This window comes from Balaenoptera acutorostrata, chromosome 12 (assembly GCF_949987535.1).
Source record: "Balaenoptera acutorostrata chromosome 12, mBalAcu1.1, whole genome shotgun sequence".
NCBI lineage: Eukaryota > Metazoa > Chordata > Mammalia > Artiodactyla > Balaenopteridae > Balaenoptera > Balaenoptera acutorostrata.
The window spans coordinates 48,630,594-48,656,649 of record NC_080075.1 but is presented as its reverse complement, the minus strand read 5'-3'; the positions used below and the strand labels follow the sequence as shown (position 1 = coordinate 48,656,649).

Here is a 26,056-nt window from a genome sequence, read left to right as displayed (position 1 = left end):
ACACTATCATTGACAATGCAAATTGACACATGCACTTTGAGGAAAGAACATCAGAGCCATTAAAATGTTTAGATTCATGTCCTAAAAATCTCACTCCTTGGAATTTATCCTAAGGAAATACCTGAATAAAAGAAACAAGTTTTAAGTATGAAGGGATGAAAATGTTCGCTGCAGTGTGATCTGTAGTAGAGAAAACTGAAAACCTTGATGTTCAACAATGAGGGAATACTCAAAAGAGTGACAGTAACGAGACAAATGGCCCTTGGCTGCAAAAATAAGTACAAAGTCTGTAGAAAGTTATTTTTCCAGTAAGACAAAATTCCTCACTGGTTCTCTCTGGCCACATTACTAATCATTAACATTAAGAAAATAGGTAGGTAAATTTTCCTCCCAAATTTTGAAACACAATTTGCAAATTCTTTCTTTTTTAAAGGATTCATTCAGAAACTAAAAATTATTTATTGGCTCATACAACATTAAAGATACAAGCTTTCTCCTCCCCTTACTTCCTACCACTCACCCACTGCCCATCCCCACCCGAAACCTGCCTTAACTCAGTCTTCCAGGCCCAATCAGCAGTGACATCTAAACACTGGTCTGCCTACACACACCACCCCCCAAACCCTTAATACCTGCCTTCCCTTAACACTGTTCCTGCTATCTTCTCCATTCTTTTGAATGCAACATCCATTTAAGAATTTAGACAATGGCGGCCATCCATCCCTTTTCTCTCCCTCCTCCTTTTCATTCTTGAGGCCACCGATAGAAAATTTAGGAATTAAATAATTCACAATATAACCAGGTAGGGTATCAAAGTAATAAGCAACTCCTAAGCCTGGTATCAGAATCACATTGGACATGTGATTAAGGTGCCCTGCTTTTAGGCCTAGAGTGGGCCTTAGGAGTCATCACCAGTGGTTCTCAATCCTGGCTGCATAACTGAAGCATTTATGGAGCTTTAAAAAGACTTTTAAAGCTTTTAAAAGATGTTGATGCCTGAGTCCCAACCACAGAAATTCTGACTGAGAAACACAGTGGGTGCCCAGTATCTTATATTTTTTAAATTCCCCACTTTAGGAACCTCACCTATGGCATTGTATTTTCATACAGCTTGGCTAGGAAAAATTGAAGTGGTCAATACAACATAAAACCTCACTGCTCAAACTGTGGTTTCAGGACCAGGCATCAATATCATGAGCTGGGAGCATGAACTAAAATTCACATTCTAGGCCCATCAATTTGAGAATCAATCATCTAGACCAGTGTTGTCCAAGAGAACTTTCTGTGATGATGAAAACATTCACCTGCCTATTTAACAGGGTAACCACTAGCCAAAAGTGGCTAATGAGCATTTACTTGAAATGTGGCTATTGAGACTGAGGAATTTTTTATTTAATTTAAATGTAAATAGTCACACATGGCTATGACCTATTGTGCTGGACAGGTCTGATCTAGATAATTCACTCTGGTCAGAGGGCATGAATTTACGGATCCAGATCTATGAATGCAAAAGGAATCCATGAGGGTCACTGGCTACAGAACTGTCTTCTCCTTGTAATGAAGACAAAAGCCAGGTGTTAAAAACAATCCATTTATTGGGTTTTAAACTAGTTACACAATTGAAATAATCAGTTTGGCACTACACTATACAGGGATTACGCCTGTGTATGCTGACACTTAAATACTGTACCAGGACCTCTGCTGTGCTTAGGTCTGTATCGAGTCATTCAGCAAGTAGATACTAAAAAATATACCGTAGTGTTCCTTTAAGGAAGACTGTACAGGGCGGGCTGCAAGATGACATTCACCAACTTGTGAATTACTTGAACCTAGAAGATACCTTGCCTTCTATAAACTGGTCATAGGCAAACATGTGGTGTTCGCATTTAGAGATGCGCACAAAAAGTTACATAAAAGTTCAGACATTCTAACGATAAATAAACTCAAAAAACCCACACCTCAGCTTTTGTAACATGAAAAGATAAAGAAAATAATTTAAAAACACACAAAAAATGGCATTCAATTGGTACAAAAGCCAAAAAAATCACTATAATAAAGAGCTATATGTGCATCTTTACAAATTACACAATGGTGTTGTGTAAGAGGTTGCATCTGTACAAAGTCTTGCCAATGCTATCTCTACAGTTTATACAGTCTTTTACATCTATGTAACATTTATTAAACAAGTCAAATAAATATTAAGACTTATTAGTCTCAACGATTCTGCAGGCAAAAAAAAAAAAAATAAAGGAAAAGGAAAAAAAAATTAAAAAGAGAAAAAAAATTACAGAATTTCCACAAACACAGCAGACTTCTATTAGTCAAGTGTAACAGTTTTCAAAGAGGGTCAAACAATATTTGCAAAGAATACAGGTAAAAATCAACCAGTCAGGGTTTTTATTGTTGTTGCTGTTTATTTGCAAAATCACACATTGTATACATACATATCAATCAAAAATTTATTCACCAAACCCCTAGTTTTTCAGCAACTGCTCTTCTATTCAGCACCAAAAACTCCAGTCTGTGGGAAACACGTGGACACAGACTTCACTTCTGTGTCTTGGTCGAGCAATCCATCAGGTCCTTGGCTGGGTTCAAGACTTGCCCTCTTTTCCTTCCCATTTCATGGCTCTCCAGGCTTCAGATTTGTGGCCCACAGGCCTACTACCATCTAAACCCAACAGCCATTTGGAAAGAATTCAAAATAATTTGAGATGAATGAAATGACAGGATCTGTATTACAGATGGGCCTTCTCTATTCCAAGTAAACTGTTTCGTAATGAGTTCCTAAGACTCTGTCTGGTCTTGGATGCCATGATCATATTGGGTAATTATTTCTAGCCTGAGACATTATGGCTTTGTCTGATGCCTCAAAGAAAAAGTGATTAATATTCCGGAAATACTTCTGGACAAGTTAGGAAATCAAATGGCAGCTGAGAACCTGTGGAACGCAGACTAATGAGACCAAACACAGAAACCACCAAAATGATGAGAGCTCAACAGAGGCAGAGTTTTAAAACCTGCAGAAAGCCACCACAGATGGTACCTGAGGATCTGGAATTTTTGATGAAAAGAGCTCGAAGTGAGGACTACTCATCTGTATCAAGGAGGAAAAAAATTTCAGTTAGACAACAGGACATCCAACTCTAAAAGCCCAGTAAATGAAATCTTCATTCATCCTATCTCAGTAGAAAGGTTTCTGGGTCCTCCCTCTTTAATACAGAATGGATGATAAATACTTAAGAATCCAGATGAAATGTTTTCACAACTGTAGAACCTAGAATCCCTACGACAACCCAAAATGGCCAGGACCCACTCAGGAGGCAATTAAGAGTAAGATCTCTTTTCTTTTATCTAACCATAAAACCACTCATGTATAAAGGCCCAAAAGCAGTCACATCAATTCTCTGCTTAATACCTAAAGCAGAGAAGAAAGGATAAAATTCTCTGGGAACTTACTTCCACTGGCCATAGTAAAAGTCATGAAAGAAAAAACTTAGGAATACCCGCTTCTCAGTTATCAAACCAATGACCTTTGAGGATGTCAGATTTCTTTAAACTTTGCTGCCTCACCTTTCTATGCATAATAGCAGGGTGACACGAGGAGATCGGTGAGAACAAGCAGCTGGTCATCAGTGAATTGCTGTTTGTGTTCTTGCCAGTTGTCATGGTGCGTCCTTCGGAAATTGGATAAGGTCTTTTTTACAGTCATCTGTAGAGTAGGCAACCCACATACATTTTATTTTAACCTCTCCGGGGTTATATTTAGGATACCTTCAGCTAAATAACAATCCTTCTGGACTTCAGATCTTACACTTCACCAAGAGCTACAAAACCAATAAACCAATCTTACTTCAAAAAGCCACCAAGCTTACTTCTTTAGAATTAGTACTAGCTGCAATTTAGGACAAGCGACCAGAACTCACACCACATTATTAAACCAGCTTCAATATATACTTACATCTATTTATCAAAGTGAAAAGGACAAAGTCATTGCTCTTCCAAGTTGTTTAATGTAGGAACACAGGTGTTCACTAAATAATACCATCACTTTTCCTGTTTAATATTAGCTCCCAGTTAGATACTTCCTAGATATAAAATGCTAGTGAAATAGAAGCATAAAATTTATTCTGACAACACTGACAATACCTTACTTCCACTGGACTCGGAGGGACAGAAGCTATGGTAATTTCCTTGCTACCAAAAGATCTCAAATATACAGGCAGCAGGGTCTCTGCAAGATTTTAATAATTATTGATGAGTAACTCGGCTCTGGCAGAGGTAGGAGTAGTAGCTTTATCAAAGCAGAAGATCCACAGTATATAGATTAGTATCAGTGGTTTCTTACAAAATATCACTGATAATATATGTGCAAAGAAACTAACAAGGGAGAATTTTACCTCAATAGGCTGAGGATCATTCAGATGTGCACTGAGATTCATAAGGAGCTGGGGCATCCAGGTGGGAACATCGTAAGGACTAGAAAGAACACATGCACCGAGTCCCAGCACCCCAGCATGGCGTTTGACCAACTCTGCAAAGAAAACAGCAATATATGTGCAAATATTTACAGGACTCTATTGCACTTGCTACAGTGAAATAAATTAGTTTTCGATCACACTAGTTGTTTCCAATGTTTGAATTTCTGCATTTAAATATGACTGTATGCACACATATCAAAAACATGATTTTAAGGCTAAACTAAAAACATCCTATAGCCGTCCCTCAATGACAGCATAATTATATTTAGGTCCAGAAATGTGTCATGTATTTGGTAAAACTAACATAGTAATGGCTTCTTCTGATCAATTCATATCATATGTGAAAGTGCAATCCCTGATCCTAAAAAAATCGCCAGTCAAAATTAGATCCCACTTTTCTGGATGTGACTACCTCCTACAGAATGCATCAATTCATTAGGTAAACACACCGTGAATGTGGAATGTCTGTATTCCACAAAACAGAACTGCTATGTGTCTGTATTCTACAGGGTCTCTATTCTTCGTTTTTAGTGAAAGAAGTTACATTAAAGTGCTTTCAAATTCTCATTGTTTTTTAACAGAGATGTGTGCGTGTATGTGTTTGTAAGTCTATTATATGTGTGTCCATGAAACGTTGTGGATAGGGAGTTGAAATTAAGAAAAAGGGAATTTGGAGTAGTCATAAACAATGCCATTTGGTTATAACAAAAACCTAAAACTACTTTGGTACTTAATTATTAAAAACACAGTTTTCAAGCAAAAAAACTAGAATATATATTGGTATTTTATTGGAAATTGCTATTAGGTAACTATATGACATAATCAAAACCCTGGCAGACACAGAGAACAGACTTGTGGTAGCGGGGCGCAGGGGTAGGCGGGAAGGACTGGGAGTGTGGGGTCAGCAGAGGCAAACTATTAAATACAAGACGGATAAACGGCAAGGTCCTACTGCAGAGCACAGGGAACTATACTCAGTATCCTGCGACAAACCATAACAGGAAAGAACATGAAAAAGAATGTATATATGTATAACTGAGTCACTATGCTGTACAGAAATTAACACAACACTGTAAATCAACTATATTTCAATAAAATGAAAAACAAAACTAAAACCTTGCTATAATCAGCACTTAAGAGCCTCATATTCCAAGCATTTTCTGCAAATTCAGTCAGCTTTGCACTTACTAATAATCTATGTTTTCCATTATTCTTGTGACTATTTGTAGTTAACAGTGGCAAGATCGGACGCTTCTTTGCAATCACATTTAAATTTCTCTTTAAACATGACACAGTCATCAGATCTCATTCTCTTGTTTACCTTCATGCTCAATTAGAGTGGAAGCTCCTGTAGAATAATGAGTGTTCTCACCCTCTATCAAATACCTAGTGAAGTAATGATTTTCCTCTCTCCAAATGAAAGCAAGCCTTGTTTTGTTTACTTAGTTTTTTCTCTTAGTACATTTACACATAAGTTATAAATTCTAAAAACAAATACTTTAGATCCTCCAAAATAACTAATTCTGGATACCTCTCTTTATAAAGAGATTTCAGGTGGGTGGGTACAGGCTTGATTTACTACAATAGTTGTATGCAGCCATGTACACATTCCTTTGTACCTCTATCAATTTCAGCTTTTACACCCCAGGTCTTGCCTTCTATATGCAAAGCTTCTCAAAAGCAGGGTCAGCCATTCCCGGTACCTAGCATAGACCTAGGCACATACAAGCATTCGATAAATATTTGTTGAGTTAAGCCTGGCTAATTCCCAAACGGTGTTTTCCACCAGTCTTGTTACCTGCAGAAGGAATCGTATTCGTATCTCCTACAAAACCAGGGTCTCGTTTCCTTTTCTTCGGTAGTTTTGTTTTGCAAAGTTGCTCAAAATGAATCTGCATAGGACTGTCCATGGTAAGGAAGTTACACTGTAACAGACCACTTAAGGTGGTAGCAGCCATTTCTCGAACCTATAGAAGACAATCACTTCCATTAGAGCCAAGATCCTAAGCCTGGGGAGGTGAAGAGAGTGGTAAGGGAACTGGGGTGGGGATTTTCCCTGATATTTGTAAACAAATTGTGTAAATGCTCTTCTGCAGTTTCTTAATAGAGATTTCATCAGGTTCTCAAAGGGTCTGTGGCCTCAAGATGGATGAGTCACTACACCAGGTTCGCAGAAAGTTTAATGGTTAACCATGCTATACAAAATTAAATTTCTCCATACATTAATTATTTTCTCACTGACTGATAGTTCTTATCTGGGGTGTAACTGTAAAAGCAGTGCCAGAGCCTGACATTAAAATAAAATTTTCCTAGACTCTACATCTCTTAAAACAACTGCTGTTGTTGCTTTCACTGGTAATAAAGATACAGGATAATTTCTATAATTGGCATACATAGTAGAGATTTATATCCATTTTAACTCTTATGAATATCACAGGCTGTTGTCAGACTATAAATACAGTTTATAGAAGTACTAAATGAAGAGTGTTTAACAGTCCATTTCAAATTGAAATGGGAACTCAAGTTTTGGGAAGACAAAAAAGCTGTAAAAAGTTATCTCAAATATATCACAAAAATTTCTTTTAAATAGTCGTAAGGAAAGGCAATAATAATTTGAAAAAAAACCACTCAAATGCTTTGCTACTTATTCATTCAAAAGATTTTTTCTTGAATTTTTCAATGTGACAGTTTGGGGGTTCTTAACATATTCTTTGCTACTTTTATTACATTATTATATGAAATACATTATAAAATGTTTTACTACTTCATACTTGGTTGCATTATTTCCTTTCATACCATGATTTATTTTTATACTCAACTATTGACTAGAATGCTTTCAACTTCTCACTACTATGCTACAAAACACTTAATTTATATAATTTTTCCATATTGCAATGTATTTTCTTAGGACATGGCTAATTCTAAGAATTGGGATTACTAAATTTCAATGTATCTCCAATTTTACTATTAATTTTGTGGCTACTGGTTGCTTTTCAAAGAGCCAGTGCTAACATACTATGATACAAAACTAATGGGAATACTAGGTTTTAACTTACCAACACTGGTTATTATTATTACACATTTTTGTCTTTGGTGGGTGGAGAGAACATGAAATTAAGAGTCTCATTGTTTTAAGTTTGTATTTCTCTGGTCATTAAGAGAGGTTTCACTTTTGTTTACGGCTTATATTGTTTTCACCCATACATATATGATACCACCACCACCATCTACTCCTCAAGGTCTTAATGGCCTTCTAATGCTACAATGTTCTTCTCTAGTTTGATGCTTGACCAATTAAACTAATTTCTAATATTCTTGTGGTCAGATTTGTCTATCTCTGGATTTGTGAAATCTATTGACTTAAATACTTAGAATGTCATTCTCGGCTCACAGTTCACATAAATATCCAAATTAATTTCTCCTACTTTCTCTAAGTAAAAAGTGTGTGTTTGGGGTGGGGTGGGTGTAGCTATACTATATCTGGAATACACTTCAGTGTGAGATGTTCTAATCTATTTTCTTTTCTCCAAACTGCTATCAAATTACCCAAACACCTCTAACTGAATTGTTCTCTTTCCCAATAGTGGCATCTACTTTTGTGATATTTTGTTCCAAGGGTCAGTCTGTACATATCTATAATAATTAATTTTACAAGGTAAGCAAAAAAAGTATTTAGCTTTATCTATAAAAAATTTCCCAACATTTCTAAAAATTTTCCTTTAAATCTAATAAAGTTTTCTTTAAACATTTCTCATTTAGATTACCACAAAGTTTTTTTCCCCCAATATTATCATGAATACTTCTGGCTAATTATTACTGATATTCAGTACCACATGTTTTAAAACTGATAGTTTTAATAAATGTCATGCTTATGTTTATAGTAACAGCTAAGTTTAAGCCTACTACATGGAATAAAATACAAGAATAATCTATAAAAATGTTCTAAAACGAAGTCCAGAAAACAGTCCATTTTGCTATAATATTTAAAGGTAGGAAACACTGACTTTTGAGATTTCCACCTTTCCATTTCCAGTCCATTAAGTTTAATGAAAAAAAAAAATAAGAATACTCTAAAAAAAATTTACAGATAGCTACAAATATTTTAATCGAAGCCTGTCAGAGTTATAACCACTGGGTGAGTACCCTAGGAACTGGACATATCTGCTCCCAGAACACAAGAACGCTGGAATGCAAAATGCATAGGTTCATAAGGGAGGTGGAGAAATTTCCATTCCCAGTTTCCTAGGGATACAAATCTATTTTCAGTGCTCTCAAATAAAATACAGATAATTACTGGGAGTGCTCCACTACGTGGAAAACCCGTAAGTCCATAAAATAAAATAAGCAAACATTTCACAAAATTTTCAATTACATTTTCTTTACCTATGGCCAATTTAGACAGTTATATCTTATTTAATGCTACTTCAGCAAAAAAGTTGACTTTAATTTCTCTACCAAGGAAAATAAAAAGGGACAACAATGTTATCTTAAATCTACTGAATAACAGTACCTATGTGTAGATTTTCATTCCATGGAAACTGCTCTCATACACATTCCTATTAGCCCTTTAAAAATCAGTCAGGTAAGTAGAGTATTATCACCTGCAATCTCATAGATTAAGAAAACTTTGGTTCATAAATGTTATCTGCCCAATTGCAAAGAGAAGCCAGAACAAGAACATGTCCAATGTTTGTTTCCATCTGTACTACAGGAAATGACTGGGGTATAAAAACTAATCACATAGGGCTATGTTAAAATTAAAGTTACTTTTACTTTACATATCAGTGTGTAAATACTTCTTAAAAGAGGCGCCATAATGCTTTCTTTAAATTTATTAAATTTCGGTTTGCTATAACCTAAATTTTACCTCTAGCTGTTCATCCTCCAAAAGACTTATAACCAGCCACCTGATGTCTTTAACTGCATCTTCATTGTTTAGGAAAATAAACAGGTTATAAAATACCATGGTCTGGAGGTAGGTCAGTACTGTATATCTAGCATGCCAAGAACTGCTTCTTGCTGTCTGTGAATGAGAAATTAGTAGAAATAATGAAAACAGTGCTGACAAGAACATGAGATGACAGTGAAATTACAAATAATCTAGACTTCCAACATAACTCTACTTTTACAGGTATAGCTAGAGCAAGCTCGTCTTACATTTCCTTCTAAACAAAAGGCTGCACAAGCTATTTCAGGTAAAAGTTAGTTATTCTGAATGTATGAATGAATGGTTGAGAGTAAAGGGAAAAGAACACAGATAAAAGTCAATTTTAGAAGAATTATTTATAATTAATGACTCTTAAATCCTCCAACGCTTGCACATTATTTTATTTTACTTTTGATAGTAGCCGGTAGGTAGGGTAATGAAAGCAAACAAAATTTAGAACTACTAAATTCTACTGCAAAAAAATACCATTTGAGGCTGTTAAAAAATATCTTTCAGGGGAAACCATGGGAACGTGTCCATTTTTTATATTATATAACACATGTGTAACCTGCCTAAAGCTGAGCACATAGTACACTAAAAATGCAGCCACAGGACTTCCCTGGTGGTCCAGTGGTTAAGACTCCACGCTTCCACTACAGGGGGCGCGGATTCAATCCCTGGTCGGGGAACTAAGATCCCATAGATCCCACATGCCTTGCGGCATGGCCAAAAATAAATAAAATAAATAAATAAAAATGCAGCCAGAAAATATATACTCACTTAGGTCTTTCTACCACAGATCAGAAAATACAAGTGAATAAAATAAAGGGGAAATGGTAAAAAGAGAATGCCCACCCCCTCCCTCATAAGCACTTTGTATCCAAGGTGCTTCAATAATTAGCTCTTTATATATATATACAGAAAATTTAGGGTTGAGTGACCTGCCCAATGTCACAGAATTCGGTGGCAGAGCCAGGTACAGATTCTAAATCTGTTTCTTTGGTCAACATATGTCTCCTCTCATACTAAAAGAAGATTCAAAATGAATGCAATAACAGGTGTTGTGTGTACCGCAGTTGACTTTGTGAAATTCTTAGAACTGTAAACCAAAGATATAAGTGTTTGATATACACTCTTACTTGTTTTAGCACCCGAAGTACCAAAGGCACTTGATGAGGGTAAAGCAACCCCTGAGACATTAGTGATAAACATAACTTTGCATCTCTTTTCAGTTCATCGTAGCTATTGTCATTTTCCACTGGGGCGATCTAGAGAACAACAAAAAAAAACAAAGACATAAACTGAAAAATAGCTAATAAGTACAAAGGCATCCTTACATGAAAGAAATTACATTTTTAATTTTAACAACTTGTACAGAAAAATCCAAACATACACAAAACTAGAGAATAGTATAATGAATCCCCATGAATCAATCACTTCTTCAACAATGACAAATTCATGGCTAATTCTTTCATTTTTTGCTCCCCTGTGGTTCCCCATCCCCCAATTAAATTATTTGAAGCAAATCCCAGACATATTTCATCCATAAATATTTTATTTTCGGGAATTCCCTGGCGGTCCAGTTGTTAGGGCTCTGTGCTTCCACTGTAGGGGGCACGGGTTCAGACCCTGGTCAGGGAACTAAGATCCCACAAGCCACAAAGCATGCCCCCCACCCAAAAAAAATTATTTTTATCTCTGAAAGATAAAGTCTCTTATTTAAAAAACCTGTAATGACATCATACATAAAAATTCATTACAGTTAAAATATATTCAGTAGTGCTCACATTTCCCCAACTATTTGATGCTTGCATATCCCAGATCCCACTTACCATGAAGGTCTAAAGGAGATTCTCAACCTCAATATTTGTATATTCAGGTTAATTGTTAGGCCCATCACTAGCAAATTATGCAGTACAGCAATCTAATGATACACAGTTTTTTGCAAATTTCAAGTGGATTCAAATAAATCATCCTATCAACCTCATTCTCATATACTATTTGCTTTCTGACTTTTTTCTGAGTGAAGAAAAGGGGTGGAACTCCAGCTATCCCAACATTCATTGCACATTACCCATTTACGAACATATGACATCATGTTCCATACCCACTATGTGGTAGTGGAAAAAAGTTTAGGCACCACTGCCCTAAAGACAAACCATATCTACACCAAGGACCTACAAGTAACAAAGACCTATCTATACACTAATGGCTACTGTCCACTTTTATATCCCAAAAGATCCCAAAGGTATCCATGGGTATCAGGCCCTACAGAGCACTTTAAAAAGTATTTTAGTAGTGAATCCTTCGAAAATTTCCAGGAGTGTTATCTTTTTGAAATTTCCTAAAGACAAAATATACCATGGCAGATGAAAAGTTTAGCATGCCATTTGCTAATAAACAGTAACAAGGGCCCTCCTTCTTAAATAATAACAACTGTACTGACCAATAATTGTCAAGTAGTGGTGATGTCTGTGCCAAGCCTTCCCAATTTGCAATAAGACTAGACTGTTTTCTTAACCACAACCAACCACAGCATCACTACCAACTATAATTTTGGAAACTACCATATAATCTTAGTTTACTAGCTTTATCCACTGACTGGATAGATGAATAATTAAAACCACCTCAGGTTATATCTTGCATCAAATAAAACTTCAATATGATTACCAGACACAAGTTACTTCCTGCAAATATTTATTAGAACCAACTATATATAGTGCCATTTAGCAATGTAAAATAAATACAATATACTGAACATTTTGATTTTCAAATGTATTATACATTGAATTAAAAAGTCAGAAATAGCTATATTCAAAAATGTCATTGTGGCTTTTTTTTTTTTTAAGCTATCAATATTTTCCTAAACTATTACTTGAAACTGGCTCTCGGTGAAACAATGTTCTGTCTTTAGACTTTTCATGTAACTGTCAAGATCCTACACTTACCTAATATTGGAAAGATTATTTCAACAAATATTTAACCACTAACACCTAATGATTTTCCTGTGACTATTCTACCTTTCAGAGATGCAAACAAATCATACACAGTCTGAAAACCTATCAACCATCTGATGATAATTATAAATTCCTTTTGAAGGTCAAAAGGGGATGCATTTTTAATTTCAGACATAAACTTACCTTAAAAAACAAAGGTAGAAGCTGAAGTTGTTCAGTGACTGCTGTAGAGAAGGATCTTCCCGCACTCGCCATCAGCCATTTCAATACTTTATGGAAACAAACACAAAGAGTCAGTCTTTGCTATCCAGTTAGAGACTACAAAGTAGAGTGATTCTATAATGCTACTGTCAGCCACTCTGATAGCTCTTCAGTGTAAAGAAAGAGGTCTGTGTTACCTCACAAATTAGATCAGCAGTGTGACAGGATCCATAACAAATGGTATCAACTAATCTACGGGACTGAAGCCACCCTCAAAGAATGAATCAGCAAATTATTAATGGTCTACAAACACTCACACAAAGTACAAATTAAAACTAGCCTTCAAAAATCCTAACAAAGCAAAACTGATGACTAAGTTAGTTGTTTATACTTAGAATCCTTGAAAAAAATTTTAGATATAAAAACAACAGGGGGGCTTCCCTGGTGGCGCAGTGGTTGAGAATCTGCCTGCTAATGCAGGGGAGACGGGTTTGGGCCCTGGTCTGGGAAGATCTCACATGCCGCGGAGCAGCTGGGCCCGTGAGCCACAGCTACTGAGCCTGAGCGTCTGGAGCCTGTGCTTCGCAACAAGAGAGGCCACGATAGTGAGAGGCCCGCGCACCGTGATGAAGAGTGGCCCCTGCTTGCCGCAACTGGAGAAAGCCCTCACACAGAAACGAAGATCCAACACAGCCAAAAATAAATATAAAAATAAATAAATAAATAAGACCCGGTGCAACCAAATAAATAAATAAATATTAAAAAAAAAAAAGTTTATCTTAAAAAAACAAAAAAACAAAAAAACAGGGAACCCCCAATAATCAAGACAATTTTGAAAAAGAACAAAGTTGGAGGACTCACAATTCCAGATTTCAAAACTTAATACAAAGCTATAGTAATCAAAACAGTGTGGTACTGACATAAGAACAGACATAGAGACCAACTGAATACGCCAGAGAGCACAGAAATTAATGCTCACACATATGGCCAATTAATTTTCAACAAGAGTGCCAAGATTATTCAATGAAAAAAATGACAGTCTTTTTAACCAATGATGCTGGGAAACTGGGTATCACAAGCAAAAGAAAGAAGCTGGATCCTTATCTTATACCATAGATAAAAATTAGCTCAAAGTGGACTGACGACTGAAATGTAAGTGCTAAAACTATAAAACTCTTAGAAGAAAACTTAAGGGACAAACTTCATGACACTGGATTGGGCAACAATTTCTTACACATGACACCAAAAGCAAAGGCAACAAAAGAAAGAAGAGGTAAATCAGACTTCATTAAAATTAAAACTTTTGTGCATCAAAGGACACTATCAAGAGAGTCAAAATGGGAGAAAATATTTGCAAATCATTTTCAGATAAGGGATTAATATCCAGAATATAGAAAGAACTACAACTCAACGACAACAAAACAACCTAATTCAAAAATGGGCAAAGAACTTGACATTTCTCCAGAGAAGAAACAAAAATGGAAAATAGCCAATGAAAAGATTTTCAACCACTAGTCATAAGGAAAATGCAAATTAAAACCACAAGATACCTTCTTCACACCTATAAGGAGAGCTATAGTCATAAAAACAGAAAACAGGTGTTGGCAAAAATGTAGAAAAGTTGGAACCCCTCTGCACTGCTGGTTGGAATGTAAAATGGTGCGGCCACTGTGGAAAATAGCTTGGTGGCTCCTCAAAAAATTAAACATAGAATTACCACATGGTCTAGCAATTCTGCTTTCAACACCCAAAAGAATTGAAAGCAGAGACTCAAACATACTTCTACATTAATACTCGTAGAAATATTATTCACAATAGTCAAAAGGTGTAAACAACCTGAATGTTCATGAACAGATGAATGGATAAACACTGAAAACACTATGCAAAGTGAAAAAAGCCAGACATAAAAGGACAAATATTGTATGATTCTCCTTATATGAGATACCTAGAATAGGCAAATTACAGAGACAGAAAGTAGAATGGTGGCTGCCAGGGTCTGAGGGAGGGGAGAATGAGGAGTTATTGTTTAATGGGTACAGAGTTTCCGTTTTGCAAGATGAAAAGAGTGTAAAGATGGATGAAGGTGACGGCTGTACAACAATGTAAATGTATTTGATGCCACTCAGCTATAAATTTTATATTATGTACATTTTACCATAATAAAAAGGGGAGGGGGGAGAAGTCAATAGGATAATCTAAAATGTCTGTTTTTAGAGGGAGTTTCTACTAAGTTTAGCCACTCACTAGTTTTTAAGAGTTTTATGCCCTGGGTTCGTTCATCTTCTTCACCAATTCCATTTTCTTCCATAACATGGTTCTGAATTTCTTCATCTACATCCATGAGGGGTTTCAATTTATCTAGAATTCGAGCAGTAAACTCAGGGACACGAGGGGATGCTGTTGGTGCAGTGTTTGGTAAAGAAACATCTATCATGAATATATAGGTCAGCACACTGTAAAATAAAATACATATAATAAGAAGAGATCCCACATTATCAATAAAACTAAGGTTCAAAAGTATGACCCAACCAAAGTAAATTTTCCCAAGACAATCCCTAGAGAGGGTCTTGTGCCTGTGCACACAATTCTGAGGTATTAAAAACTACAGTGTGGCGACTACTCCCCACTGGCTTGTGAGCACACTACCATTCTATTTTACATTCAGAGACTCTTGTCTAATGTCCCACAATACAATATAAAACAAAATCTGAAGAAGAGGATATCATGAAACTCAACAGTAACATAACCAGTATGTATTACTAGACATTAATATTTGATAAAAAGAACTCAAGAGGTATACCACACCACAGAGAAAATAATACCTACCTCCCTATTCTTTCCCTGACATTTTTGTAAACCTGGGTGAGTTTGGGTTCCAAGTACTTCAGTAGTCTATGCAATAGCTCAGGTACTCTCCACTCCTGCTGGGCAAGGCCACCTTGCAAGACATAGAGTCGACTAAAAGTAAAGCACAGTAGAGTTGTGTTAGTGCCTATCTCTGCCTTTACATGTTTTTTTTTGTTTTTTTTTTTCCTGTGGCATGTGGGATCTTAGTTCCCCGACAAGGGATCAAACCCGTGCCCCCTGCAGTGGAAGTGCAGAGTCTTAACCACTGGACCGCCAGGGAAGTCCTGCTTTTACATATTGACAGTATAGATTAATGATGTCTGTATTCCACTTAAAAATTGTTTCGTTTTCAAACTAACAATTTAGAATAGCACCTTTAGGAAGATTTTATTAATTTTTTCTACATCATTTTCTCTGTATCTCATTTCATCTCCACTGGTATACAATCAAAGGAAACACTGACTTTAGAATACTCATGGAGTTAATCTCTAAGCAGCAGAAGTTTCCTCACTAATTAATAATAATAAAAAATTATTCTTCTTGTTACAGGATTATCTAGATTTTGTCCTCTTGTTCAGTAATTTTTGCAGTTCCTTATGACCAAGCATATTTTTTCTTAAAAGGATTACTATCTTCTTTCCTAATAGGAAAGAGTGAAAAATTAGAACATGTGATAAAGAAGTTAATAATACTGTCATGGTACAAAAAAGCAGTCCTGATATAAAAGATGTGACAGCGGAGTAGGCTGGACCTAATTTATGTTTGAATTGCTCAGGCTGCCTCCATTTCTCCTACTTGTTCTCAATTGAGAAATAACTGTATTTAGAATCATATGTTGTATTGAATTGAACTATGGTCATCTCCCAGAAGAAAGTGTTACATTATGTAGCCTTTAGGAGTATAGACATTTCACTTCTACTTATACATAAAGAACAAAGATGTTATCTTTTGTTGTAAAATCTTTTGTTAACCTCATAAGCTTCCTTCTCATTTACCATGCATCTACAAAGGATCCTCCTTCACCACTCAGTGGTGATTCCAACAGCAGCTCAAAAAGCCAATGAAGTTTCCGGGGATCTCTGCTTTCCTGTGTTGAAAATATAAAGCAGCAGCAATTAAAACAGAGGTCATACAATTTTTCAAATAAATCAGACATCGTTATTTTAGAAATATAAATAAATATAAGTATAGAGGAAGAAAATCAAACTAAAACTCATAGGCAAGTCAAATCCAAATGTATTCTTATAGCTCATGTTAGAAAGATTAACAGTGAGAAAATTGTTAGCTAAATGGACTCTCTTAAATCAAAGTATAACTGCCCTGGACATATAAGGTGTCAAAAATAATACCTATAACCTTGTATCATCTGGCTTTTACTGTATGTAAGTTACACTTCTAGATATAGGATTTGACTTGTCATTTAATCTAATAATGCAATTACCATGGCAGAGAAGGTATAACAATCACTTAAGAGTTATCACTCAAGGCTTATTTAAAAAGCTAAACAGAACCATCTCCAGTCATGTAAGATGATAAAATTTCAGGATTCAAGAGGTATAATGAGATTTTACACATTTTGAGACATGGTATGAAACAGTTTGAATAGATCAGTGAGACACAAAAATGAATAGGAGAACTTACACAGGACGTTGCTATACAAGTTCCCCAGTCGTTATAAGTTTCTACTGTAATGTTGGACAATGCTGTTCGAAGCAGAGGACACAGAAGCTCTGAAAGCTTCTCCACCTACTCAAAACAAAATACACAGGAAAAAGTTAATGATACTCAGAACATTTTTCTTCAACTATCTTTTTCTGCAAAGACACACATACAAATACACAACCTGATACTTCCTTTATTTCTTAGAAGACCCAAATAATCCAAGAAAGTAACTTCACCATGTTACCATGATACATATCCAGGTAATAAGGCCATCTTTTTCCAAAAAAAAAAAAAAATCAGAAAAGAGGAGACACTTTATATGGTTTCTTACAAAATCTCTCATACTATTAAAAAGTTCTCTCTTTAAATGTCTGAATGACATAGTACACTGGGCTGAAACAAAACCTCAGTCATCTCTGTATTTTGCATGCTTATGGAGGTCACTTGATTGAAACCTAATATAGGAAGCGATGACTTTTCAATACAATTTAGTATTAGCCTGAAGTATAACCTTTAAATTCCAAGTTTTGGATGACTATAAATAGCATTTTAAAAGTGTTCAGTTATACAGAGACTGTGAATATATATATGTGTCTAAACACTAAACTGCTTCTCACAGTTTAGTGAGAACACAAATCACCTTGAGATCTTGATAAAATGCAGATTCTGATTCATTAGATCAGGGTGGGACCTGGGATCCTACTTTTCTAATAAGCTCCCAAGTGATGCCCAAGCTGCAAGTCCATGGACTATACTTTAGTCAAAAGGACCTATGTAGGACAAGTGGGGAGAGAGGGCTTGGGATAAAATTTCCAGTGGTAGCACTAGGCACTGAATAAAAAGAAAAAAACAAGCTATATCTTAAATAACTTACACGGAAACGAGATGTGTTCTAGAAATGAGGTAACTCAAAAATGACAGAGACAGGATGACAAGGATATATATGAACATGGTTAAATAAAACTGTTTCATATGGGAGCAGGAAAATGGCAATATTACAAACTAACGAATACTTTAATACATGATTCGAATATGTATAACTAAACTAATATATTAAAAAGTGTTGATAATCCTCCTAAAAAGTATGTGTAATTAAGTTTACCAGAAACAATATTTGCGTCTTTTCTTTGAAAAATGGCAGCCTTCCTTTTACTCAGGCATTCTGGACATTTTACCAGGTTATTTTCAGTCTAGTGCATCTTGCTAAGAAACTAACCTTAGGGTGGATATGTAAAACTTAATCTTACAATTAAAAAGACAGATACTCAAAAAAAGGCTGTCAAACTCAAACCATCTACGAGACCAAATGAGTAATGTAAATTAGCACAGAAGCTAAGAGAAAAGATTTAATGAGAAGCTAGAGAGTGCCTCAGGAAGGGAGAAACCCATGCACAGCCCCAGCCAACTGATACAGTGCAGCAATGCGGGACCAGTATTCCACGATCTTCCTATTTCTCAAGAGAAACTAAAATCTTTTTTACAGGATGGAAAATAATTCAGATTTTAAAAGACATTCAGTGCCACCTATAGACCACGACTTTGTGACCTATACTCAAAAGCAATATGAAGTTAAACATTTCATATTTTAGGTGTTAACATCTTTTTCTTTTTTTAAAAGATGTGTGTGCCCTCGATGCAGCCGTGAATATGTTCTGATAAACACACAAACCTGCTGTCCACCTTAGAGCTCACAGGCGCCACGGGCTAACCCCATGGAGACGAGACAAGCGGTAGGACCACTGTCCGCCCCGCCGCTGCCCCCATCAGCCGCCCGCCCGGCCACCTGTCGCCTTGCTCCCTCCTGAGGACCGCCAGCCCGAGGTGGCACCGGAATGCTGGCAGAGGGGCAGTGGTGGCGGAGGCTGAGGGACTGAGCTAGGTGTTAATACCTAACGTGTTGGGAATTGCTGCATAAATGGATAATGCAGCTTTAAGAGGGAATGCACTGTACAAATTACATCACCTTTTCAAATGTCCAATGTTTAGAGCCTCTGATTAAACCAGCTATAATTTCTGCAACACATCGCTGGGTGCTCTCATGTGAATCTGCAACCAAATGTTCTAAATGGGGCTTCAGAACTGGCAGAAAGGCATCATCAAAATTTCTGAATATACCCTATGCAAATAAAAACAAGAAAGTTCTTCAGTACTCAAACGACTAGCATCTCCAGTATCACATGCTTATATTTGTTTGCTGTTATTACCACTGTGCTTAAAAAACTCCATGTTCTCCCTCATAGAACTTAACTGTTTTAACAATGTCTGTAAGTTAAAATGGTAAAAACACTGTCATTTGCCACATTACATTAAAATATGATCAGTGAAAGAAAAATTAATAATCTAACCTTAAAAATATCACACACACCTCAAAAATAAATCAAATAAACATGAAATGCACATAGTCTTGTGGGTTTTGGTTTTTTGCTTCTACTGCTAATTACAAATATTAGAGATAAATACTAAAAAGCTTGTTTTTTTTGAGTCCTAGACCTTAAGCCAAGATGAATATGATAGCCATTACTTCCAGAGTCATTTTAGATAAAGATAACAGATGACTAAACTCAAACTTTGAACAAATACTTTAAAACTTATGAACCTACAAATTGACAGTCACTAAGCTTTATGAAAAGGGTATGTAAATAACATAGTTACCTTAAAGAGGCAAAAACGTCGAGGATTAAATTTATCTTTTCCTTTTCTGTCTTCTAAAGATAGAAAAGTAATTAACTGTTCCACAAATTTAGGATCAGAAAAATGATCAAATATAATCTGTTCTGCCTATAAAGTTAAAAAAAAAGAACAACATTCAGGGATTAAAATCTATTTAAAAACACGATTCTGAAAACATTAAAATTCAACCATAAAGTTTTGAAACTCAACAGTAAGTTTTTATTTTTGTTCTAAAGAATTTTTAGTTCTCATAGAGCCTTTCTGGAAGCAAAATAATATTGCCTCCTAAAAATGCTAAATCCTAAGAATAGCTAAAAGTTTTCCTTCAGCTCTTCAAGTTTGGATTCCACTTCTCAAACTGCGAAATAAAACCAAAAAATGTTCTGCTTGAGAAATGAAGACTTAATGCTATTGTGCCAATTTCTGTGCAAATTAGGAAAATCCTCCAAACTGCAAACCAAACCCCAGGAAATTATTTCCATATTTATAAAATATCAGCAGTTAAAAGGTAAACTTTGCTCAGAATTAGAAAATAAAAGCTACAACATTAACTTAATTGAGGAAGACATAAACCTAAAAGCCCTTCATCAACTTTCAAAATGATAAAGAAGTTCTACAAAGACTACGAAGTTCCGACTTAAATCTACAAACATCTATTTACTGAGTATCCATCATTTATATGCAATAAAAAATTAAAGCCAGTACCCGAGTGCTAAGTAGGCAGTAAGTTGGGAGTGACCTTAGATATAGAAGACTTGTGCTAACTGGTCCTAACAGAAGGGGGGACGGTTGCTGGGGAGTAAGGGAGCGCACATTTACCAATACTTACTGTGCTATACTGCAATACACAAATTGGGGGGAAAAAACCCATGAACTTAGTTTGAAATATAAATCAGGGGCCAAAAGTAAGATGCATCTGAACCAGGTAAGTGTTTACACATGGTGAAATTAAATGCTTACCTCTGTCAAATCCTCCCTGCTTCTGCCAAGCTTAGGCTGCTCTTCCACACCAGCATAAACAACCATATTCCTACACAGTAAGAGTTTATATTTGTAATACACGTAGGAAACAACATTAGAGCTTCATGGACAGAAAGCATTAGAAGGCACTTTTAATGAACTCTAATCAGATGCTAAGTTGTGGGTTATGAGTATATCACCCAGTCTTCCACCTTAAAAATCTCAGGTCATTGCATCCTAATGACATAGATTATTGGTGTCAATAAGAGACAAATAAGTATTTCTTGGGGCTGGTTTAGACATGTGTAGTATTAATAGGTAGGAATATAATTTAGAGCAACTATTAACAAACTCCTTAAATGTATAATGGTGGACTAAGGAAGTCTAAGGGTTTCAGTGGAAAGACAAGGAAAGAGGCAGGATGAGGTATAGCACTGGCAAGAACAAAGAAAAAGAGGAAGAGGGAAGAGGGAAAAAGCTAGAGATTGTGTATCTTTGGTGACAAAGGACCTCTAACTGCTTCAACTGCCTCAGAACCTCCCTAGAAATCCAGATGATAAAACAAATTATATCAAAGATAAGTTGTTTAATAATAAGGTGCATGGCAAGTTGCAACTTACTGTGGCCAGGTGTAGTATCCCCAGTGAGTTTTTTCCACAAAGCAACTTGACTCCCATTCTTTTTTAGTTCTTGGTATACTTTTGCTATCATAATGCAACCAATGATTATCGGGTCTATCACCAGCAACAATTTGGGTGGGCTTAGGATATCCACCTAAGGAGAAGACAATTACATTTCGTGAACTTCAAAATAACTGTGCTAGTGTGACTTTATAGTCAAATAGTGCTAATGTGACTTTATCTTCACAACAAGACTCTGTTAAAATTCGCTCAAGGCAAAAGCACATACATATGAGGCATTTCACATCAGAGAAGGAAAGATGGGATTATCCACTAAATGGTGTTGGGATAGTTATTTGAGGGGAAAAAGTCAAGTTTGATCCATACTTCATCCCTTTTACCGAAATTGAAAGGATTAATTTTGTTAAAACTTTTTAGGTTTGAATTAATTAGTTACAGAGCTCAACGAATTCCCATATACCCTCTTCAACCAGATGCCCCCAATTTTAACATTTCACCATGTGTACACTTTGACATTCTCTCTCTCTCTTTACACACACACACACGTACACATGCACCTACACACACTTGTTTTTTGGGACCATTAAATATTCATTTAATATGAGACTTACAAACATGTGTTTCAAGTGAGGGTAAAACAAGATTAGCAGTAGAGAGTATAATGAAATGAAAGTCTTTCCCACATTTAGTTAACACCATTTTATAGTGTTCCAAAATAAAGGTGGTAGTTGGTGCACAGCTACACTCCCTCCCAAAATGGGGTTGGGGGTAAACTGAAGACAGCTGTTTGAATATCTCAGGAGTTATCAGAGATTAAAAAAATTGATAGCCAAAGTAATAAAAATGATGTTTTTCTCCCTCCAAAATCAAATTAACCTTGCCCCTAATCCTGCTACTGAGGAAGAAACACTTAACACATTGATGAGTTAAATGGTAATGGTATTTTAAGCCTTTGAAATACAGTTTGATAAATAACTAGTATAACTGCTTAGCTGATGAGATAAGTAAGTAGATGACATGTGTACCCAGAGTGTGTAAAAGCTACACATTTTATGTATTATAAAGACATAAAGAGCCATCTATTTTTATAAATACTTGTTATCACTAGTTTTTACTAAGTCAACTGTTTTCCCTTTATAATATTATTTCATACTTCATATTAAAATCTTCCTATACTTCTATACTTTGTATAGAAAAATACTTGAGATCAAGAACTGTAATTTATACATTTCAAAGAAACTTTCCAAGTTTGACTGAGAAGCACTACTCATTACGTTTGATAGCACTTACTGATTTCGTAGGGATTGATGGTCAGCTTTTTGTGGGTTCTTTTTAGCTGCTTAAGAATACCAGCAACAGCTGAGATTGCCATCTAAAAAAGAAGCAGGTAAGGCACATATATCAAAATTTTAAATCTCTCAAATGATTGCTCCCTTGATCAAAAGCAGAAGCTGGGTTTTGTTTCTTTCCAAAGCAGAGAAATACCTCACCCACTGACATCTGGCAGCACAGCCACATGAGGGCTAACTCTGACTTGGACTGAGTCAGTTGCAGCTCTTACTCTTAAACTTTCATCCATGCTAGTTTCTGCCTAAAAAACTTTTATCCTTTCTTTGTTAAACCAACTCCTGCTCATTCTTCCTATCTCAGCCTAAACATTTCTTCCTAAGGGTCTTTTCCCAATGTGCCAGGTCAGGTCAGCCCCATCTTGCACCCTACCTCTAACAGTTTTCAAGTTAAAACCAACTAGTTGTATCCCTCAGATACCTTTCCCTTCCTGTAACATGTTATACCTGTAATTAATTTTTTAAAGTCAATCTTTCCGATTAACCTATAAACATGTCCCCTGCTGTATCTCCAGTGTTGAAATGCACAGCACCTGAACACCTCCTCATATATTTATTTGTTGGATGAATTACTATCATCTCGGAACCAACAGAGGTAGATTTCAAATCAATACACTTCAAGATATCAGGTGAGGCAAAAATTTTCTAACCCAAGATTATAGCTAAAATAAAGTATCTACCTTTCGAACTACAATTGCATCATGGTTGAGATTCTCAACAAAAAAACGTATGGCACGAAGGGGTAACACTCGGTCATCTCTCAAGAGTAGAGACAAAAGCCCAATGCCTATATGTTCAAATTTCCAGGGCCTGAAAAGGGGAGGGGGGGGGAAATCACAAAACATATCATTCATAAAATCACTTTAAAAAAACAACCCTGTATTTAAAACACTATAATTTTAAGTTTCCCAAGAATCAAAATAGGTATATTGAAAAATACTGCTCCTATCATTAGCCCCATACTTTCTAAACTCATGAATCAGACTACAACTTTTTCTGACAGTCATTCATGGCCTTCAGGGTAGAAACTTCCTATAATATTGAAGATAAGTTTGAGAATTAAAAAAATATATTTTTGCACTTACAAATTTCTCTGCTCCACACCATCTAGCAAAGTGTTTATCAAATTTTCATAGTTCCTTTAAAAAAAAAAAAAAATTCAGGTAAGGTATTGTTTTAATACAATACTAAGATGAACATCAAACAATGTAATATAAATTCAAATTCTGGCCAAATTCACCCTCCTCTTCTCATCACCAGACTATAAAGGGTCTGGTGAGAAGAAAGCCAGAGTGAAAGCAGATGCGTGACCCTGGGAAAAGAAAATGAAAGGCAGAGAAAAAAAAAAAAAAAGTGCTAAGTACACTGAGCGACTCAACCATTCCTGAGCGGACATTCAAAAGTAAATTTGTGAGCAGTCATCAATTGGTTAGGAGTGGTCTACCTATATAACAACCCAGGTATACATGAGGTAGGCTATAAAGTTTATTATTTATATAGAACTGTTAGAAAAAAATTAATAAGCATATTCATAAGGCAAAGAAAAAAATAAAGTTAGGAAGGCTCCTGCTTGAGTGTTACAATTGAAGTGTTTTGGTCCCAAAAATCTAAAAGCAGTTTACTAATATCCTAATAACAGATTTGTATAAATGTTATCGATCAAAAAGTTATTATAAGAGATATGAAGAGATAAACATGTTGAACTTGAATTTAAGATTTAATGAGCGGGATATGTGTACTAAAAGAAAAATCAATTCATGTTGAAAAAAACATATGATATTAAGATAACTTTAGGGACTCCCCTGGTGGTGCAGTGGATAAGACTCCGCGTTCCCAATGCAGGGGGCCCAGGTTTGATCCCTGGTCAGGGAACTAGATCCCACATGCATACTGCAACTAAAAGTTGGCATTCCACAACTAGGGAGCCTGCCTGCTGCAACTAAGGAGCCCATGTGCTGCAACTAAGGGGCCCTTGAGCTGCAACTAAGGAGCCCACCTGCCACAACTAAGACCCAGTGCAACCAAATTGAATAAATAAATAAATAATTAAAAAAGATAACTTTATCGTGAGATGGTGTTTTCTACCTCCATAGCGGAAAGTGACAATCAGGGATCTTCACAATAATTACCTCTTAACATTTTGGTATCTCTTCAGAATCAATGTGCAAATTTCATTAGGTAGTTATAGTGCATCTATATTTTAGAGATATTTAAAACCTACTATCTATAAAGTTATACGTCATGATAAGTAGGCATTCGTAATTACCTTAGGGCATCAGCATTCCTTTCTTGTTGGCGTTTAAGTCCTTCTTTAATTTCTTCTGAGTTAAGCATTATCTGTTTGATAGAGGGGTTTTTTGATTGTTGAAGTAATTCTGCTATTCCGACACATGACTTTGGAATCTTATTAAAAAGAAAAGCCAGGGAGGAAAATCAAGTACTGAAATACCACAGATGAATCTTGACAACATTATGCTGAGTGACAGAAGCCAGATACCAAAGGCCACAAACTGTATAATTCCATTTAGATGAAGTGTCCATAACAGGCAAATTCACAGAGAAAAAAGGTAGATTAGTGGTTTCCAGGGGCTAGGGGTATAGGGGAATGAATGGGAAGCAATTATTATTGGGTACAGGTAAAGCAACTATACTCCAATAAAAACTAATTTAAAAAAATTATTGGGTACAGGTAAAGCAACTATACTCCAATAAAAACTAATTTAAAAAAATTATTGGGTACAGGTAAAGCAACTATACTCCAATAAAAACTAATTTAAAAAAATTATTGGGTACAGGGTTTCCTTTTCTGAGTAATTACAGTGTTCTAGAATTAGAGTAGTGATGGTTGTACAACCCTGAGAATATACTATTGTGAATATATATATATATATATATATATATATATATATTCACAATAGTATATAACAGCACACAACTGTTGTGTTAAAAAGGTGAAATTTTTGGTATGTGAATTACATGTCAATTTTTAAAAAAATTTAAAAAGAAAGCATAATCTAACAACAGTTACAAATAGCAAGAGTATGTTTTACAGAAAAGGAATACATTTAGAGCAGTGGTTTTTAAAACTGACTATGGACGTCAAAAATAATCACTGCAGAAAAGAGAGGGATTCAACCACACTCACACCTCTTTTACCCATCCCCAATTCTGATGGGTGTGTAAATAGGCGTTCGAAAATTCTTGGATGATGATCTGCTATCTCTTCCCATTTGAGCTCCACTGAACCTGATATTTACTTTTTCATTTGTCAAATCATCCAATTTTCATCTTCACTATAAATTATGGAACCCTGTGGTCAATCGTCTGTGACTGTGACTAGTAGAATTGACCTCCTGAAATATAA

The 26,056-nt window shown here is 35.7% G+C and overlaps 1 protein-coding gene across 2 annotated transcripts in view; it reads right to left on the bottom strand.

The window, feature by feature from the left end:
• Positions 1–1,577: 1,577 nt before the first annotated feature.
• PSME4 (proteasome activator subunit 4) overlaps positions 1,578–26,056 on the bottom strand; it is a 109,408-nt gene continuing 84,929 nt past the window's right edge. Inside the window, exons 29-47 of one of the 2 annotated variants that reach the window (XM_007190021.2) lie at positions 24,959–25,095; positions 23,778–23,831; positions 23,373–23,502; positions 22,637–22,718; positions 21,326–21,479; positions 20,706–20,775; positions 19,728–19,853; positions 19,039–19,191; positions 17,055–17,159; positions 16,409–16,500; positions 15,393–15,524; positions 14,811–15,019; positions 12,549–12,634; positions 10,548–10,676; positions 9,349–9,504; positions 6,280–6,448; positions 4,401–4,534; positions 3,574–3,712; positions 1,578–3,097 (exon numbers count right to left, since the gene is read on the bottom strand). In XM_007190021.2, coding sequence (XP_007190083.2) covers positions 3,578–3,712; positions 4,401–4,534; positions 6,280–6,448; positions 9,349–9,504; positions 10,548–10,676; positions 12,549–12,634; positions 14,811–15,019; positions 15,393–15,524; positions 16,409–16,500; positions 17,055–17,159; positions 19,039–19,191; positions 19,728–19,853; positions 20,706–20,775; positions 21,326–21,479; positions 22,637–22,718; positions 23,373–23,502; positions 23,778–23,831; positions 24,959–25,095 — 2,253 coding nt within the window. In that variant the 3' untranslated portion in view covers positions 1,578–3,097; positions 3,574–3,577. The remainder of the gene's footprint in view (positions 3,098–3,573; positions 3,713–4,400; positions 4,535–6,279; positions 6,449–9,348; positions 9,505–10,547; positions 10,677–12,548; positions 12,635–14,810; positions 15,020–15,392; positions 15,525–16,408; positions 16,501–17,054; positions 17,160–19,038; positions 19,192–19,727; positions 19,854–20,705; positions 20,776–21,325; positions 21,480–22,636; positions 22,719–23,372; positions 23,503–23,777; positions 23,832–24,958; positions 25,096–26,056) is intronic. The other variant, XR_009009880.1, reaches the window with a different exon arrangement.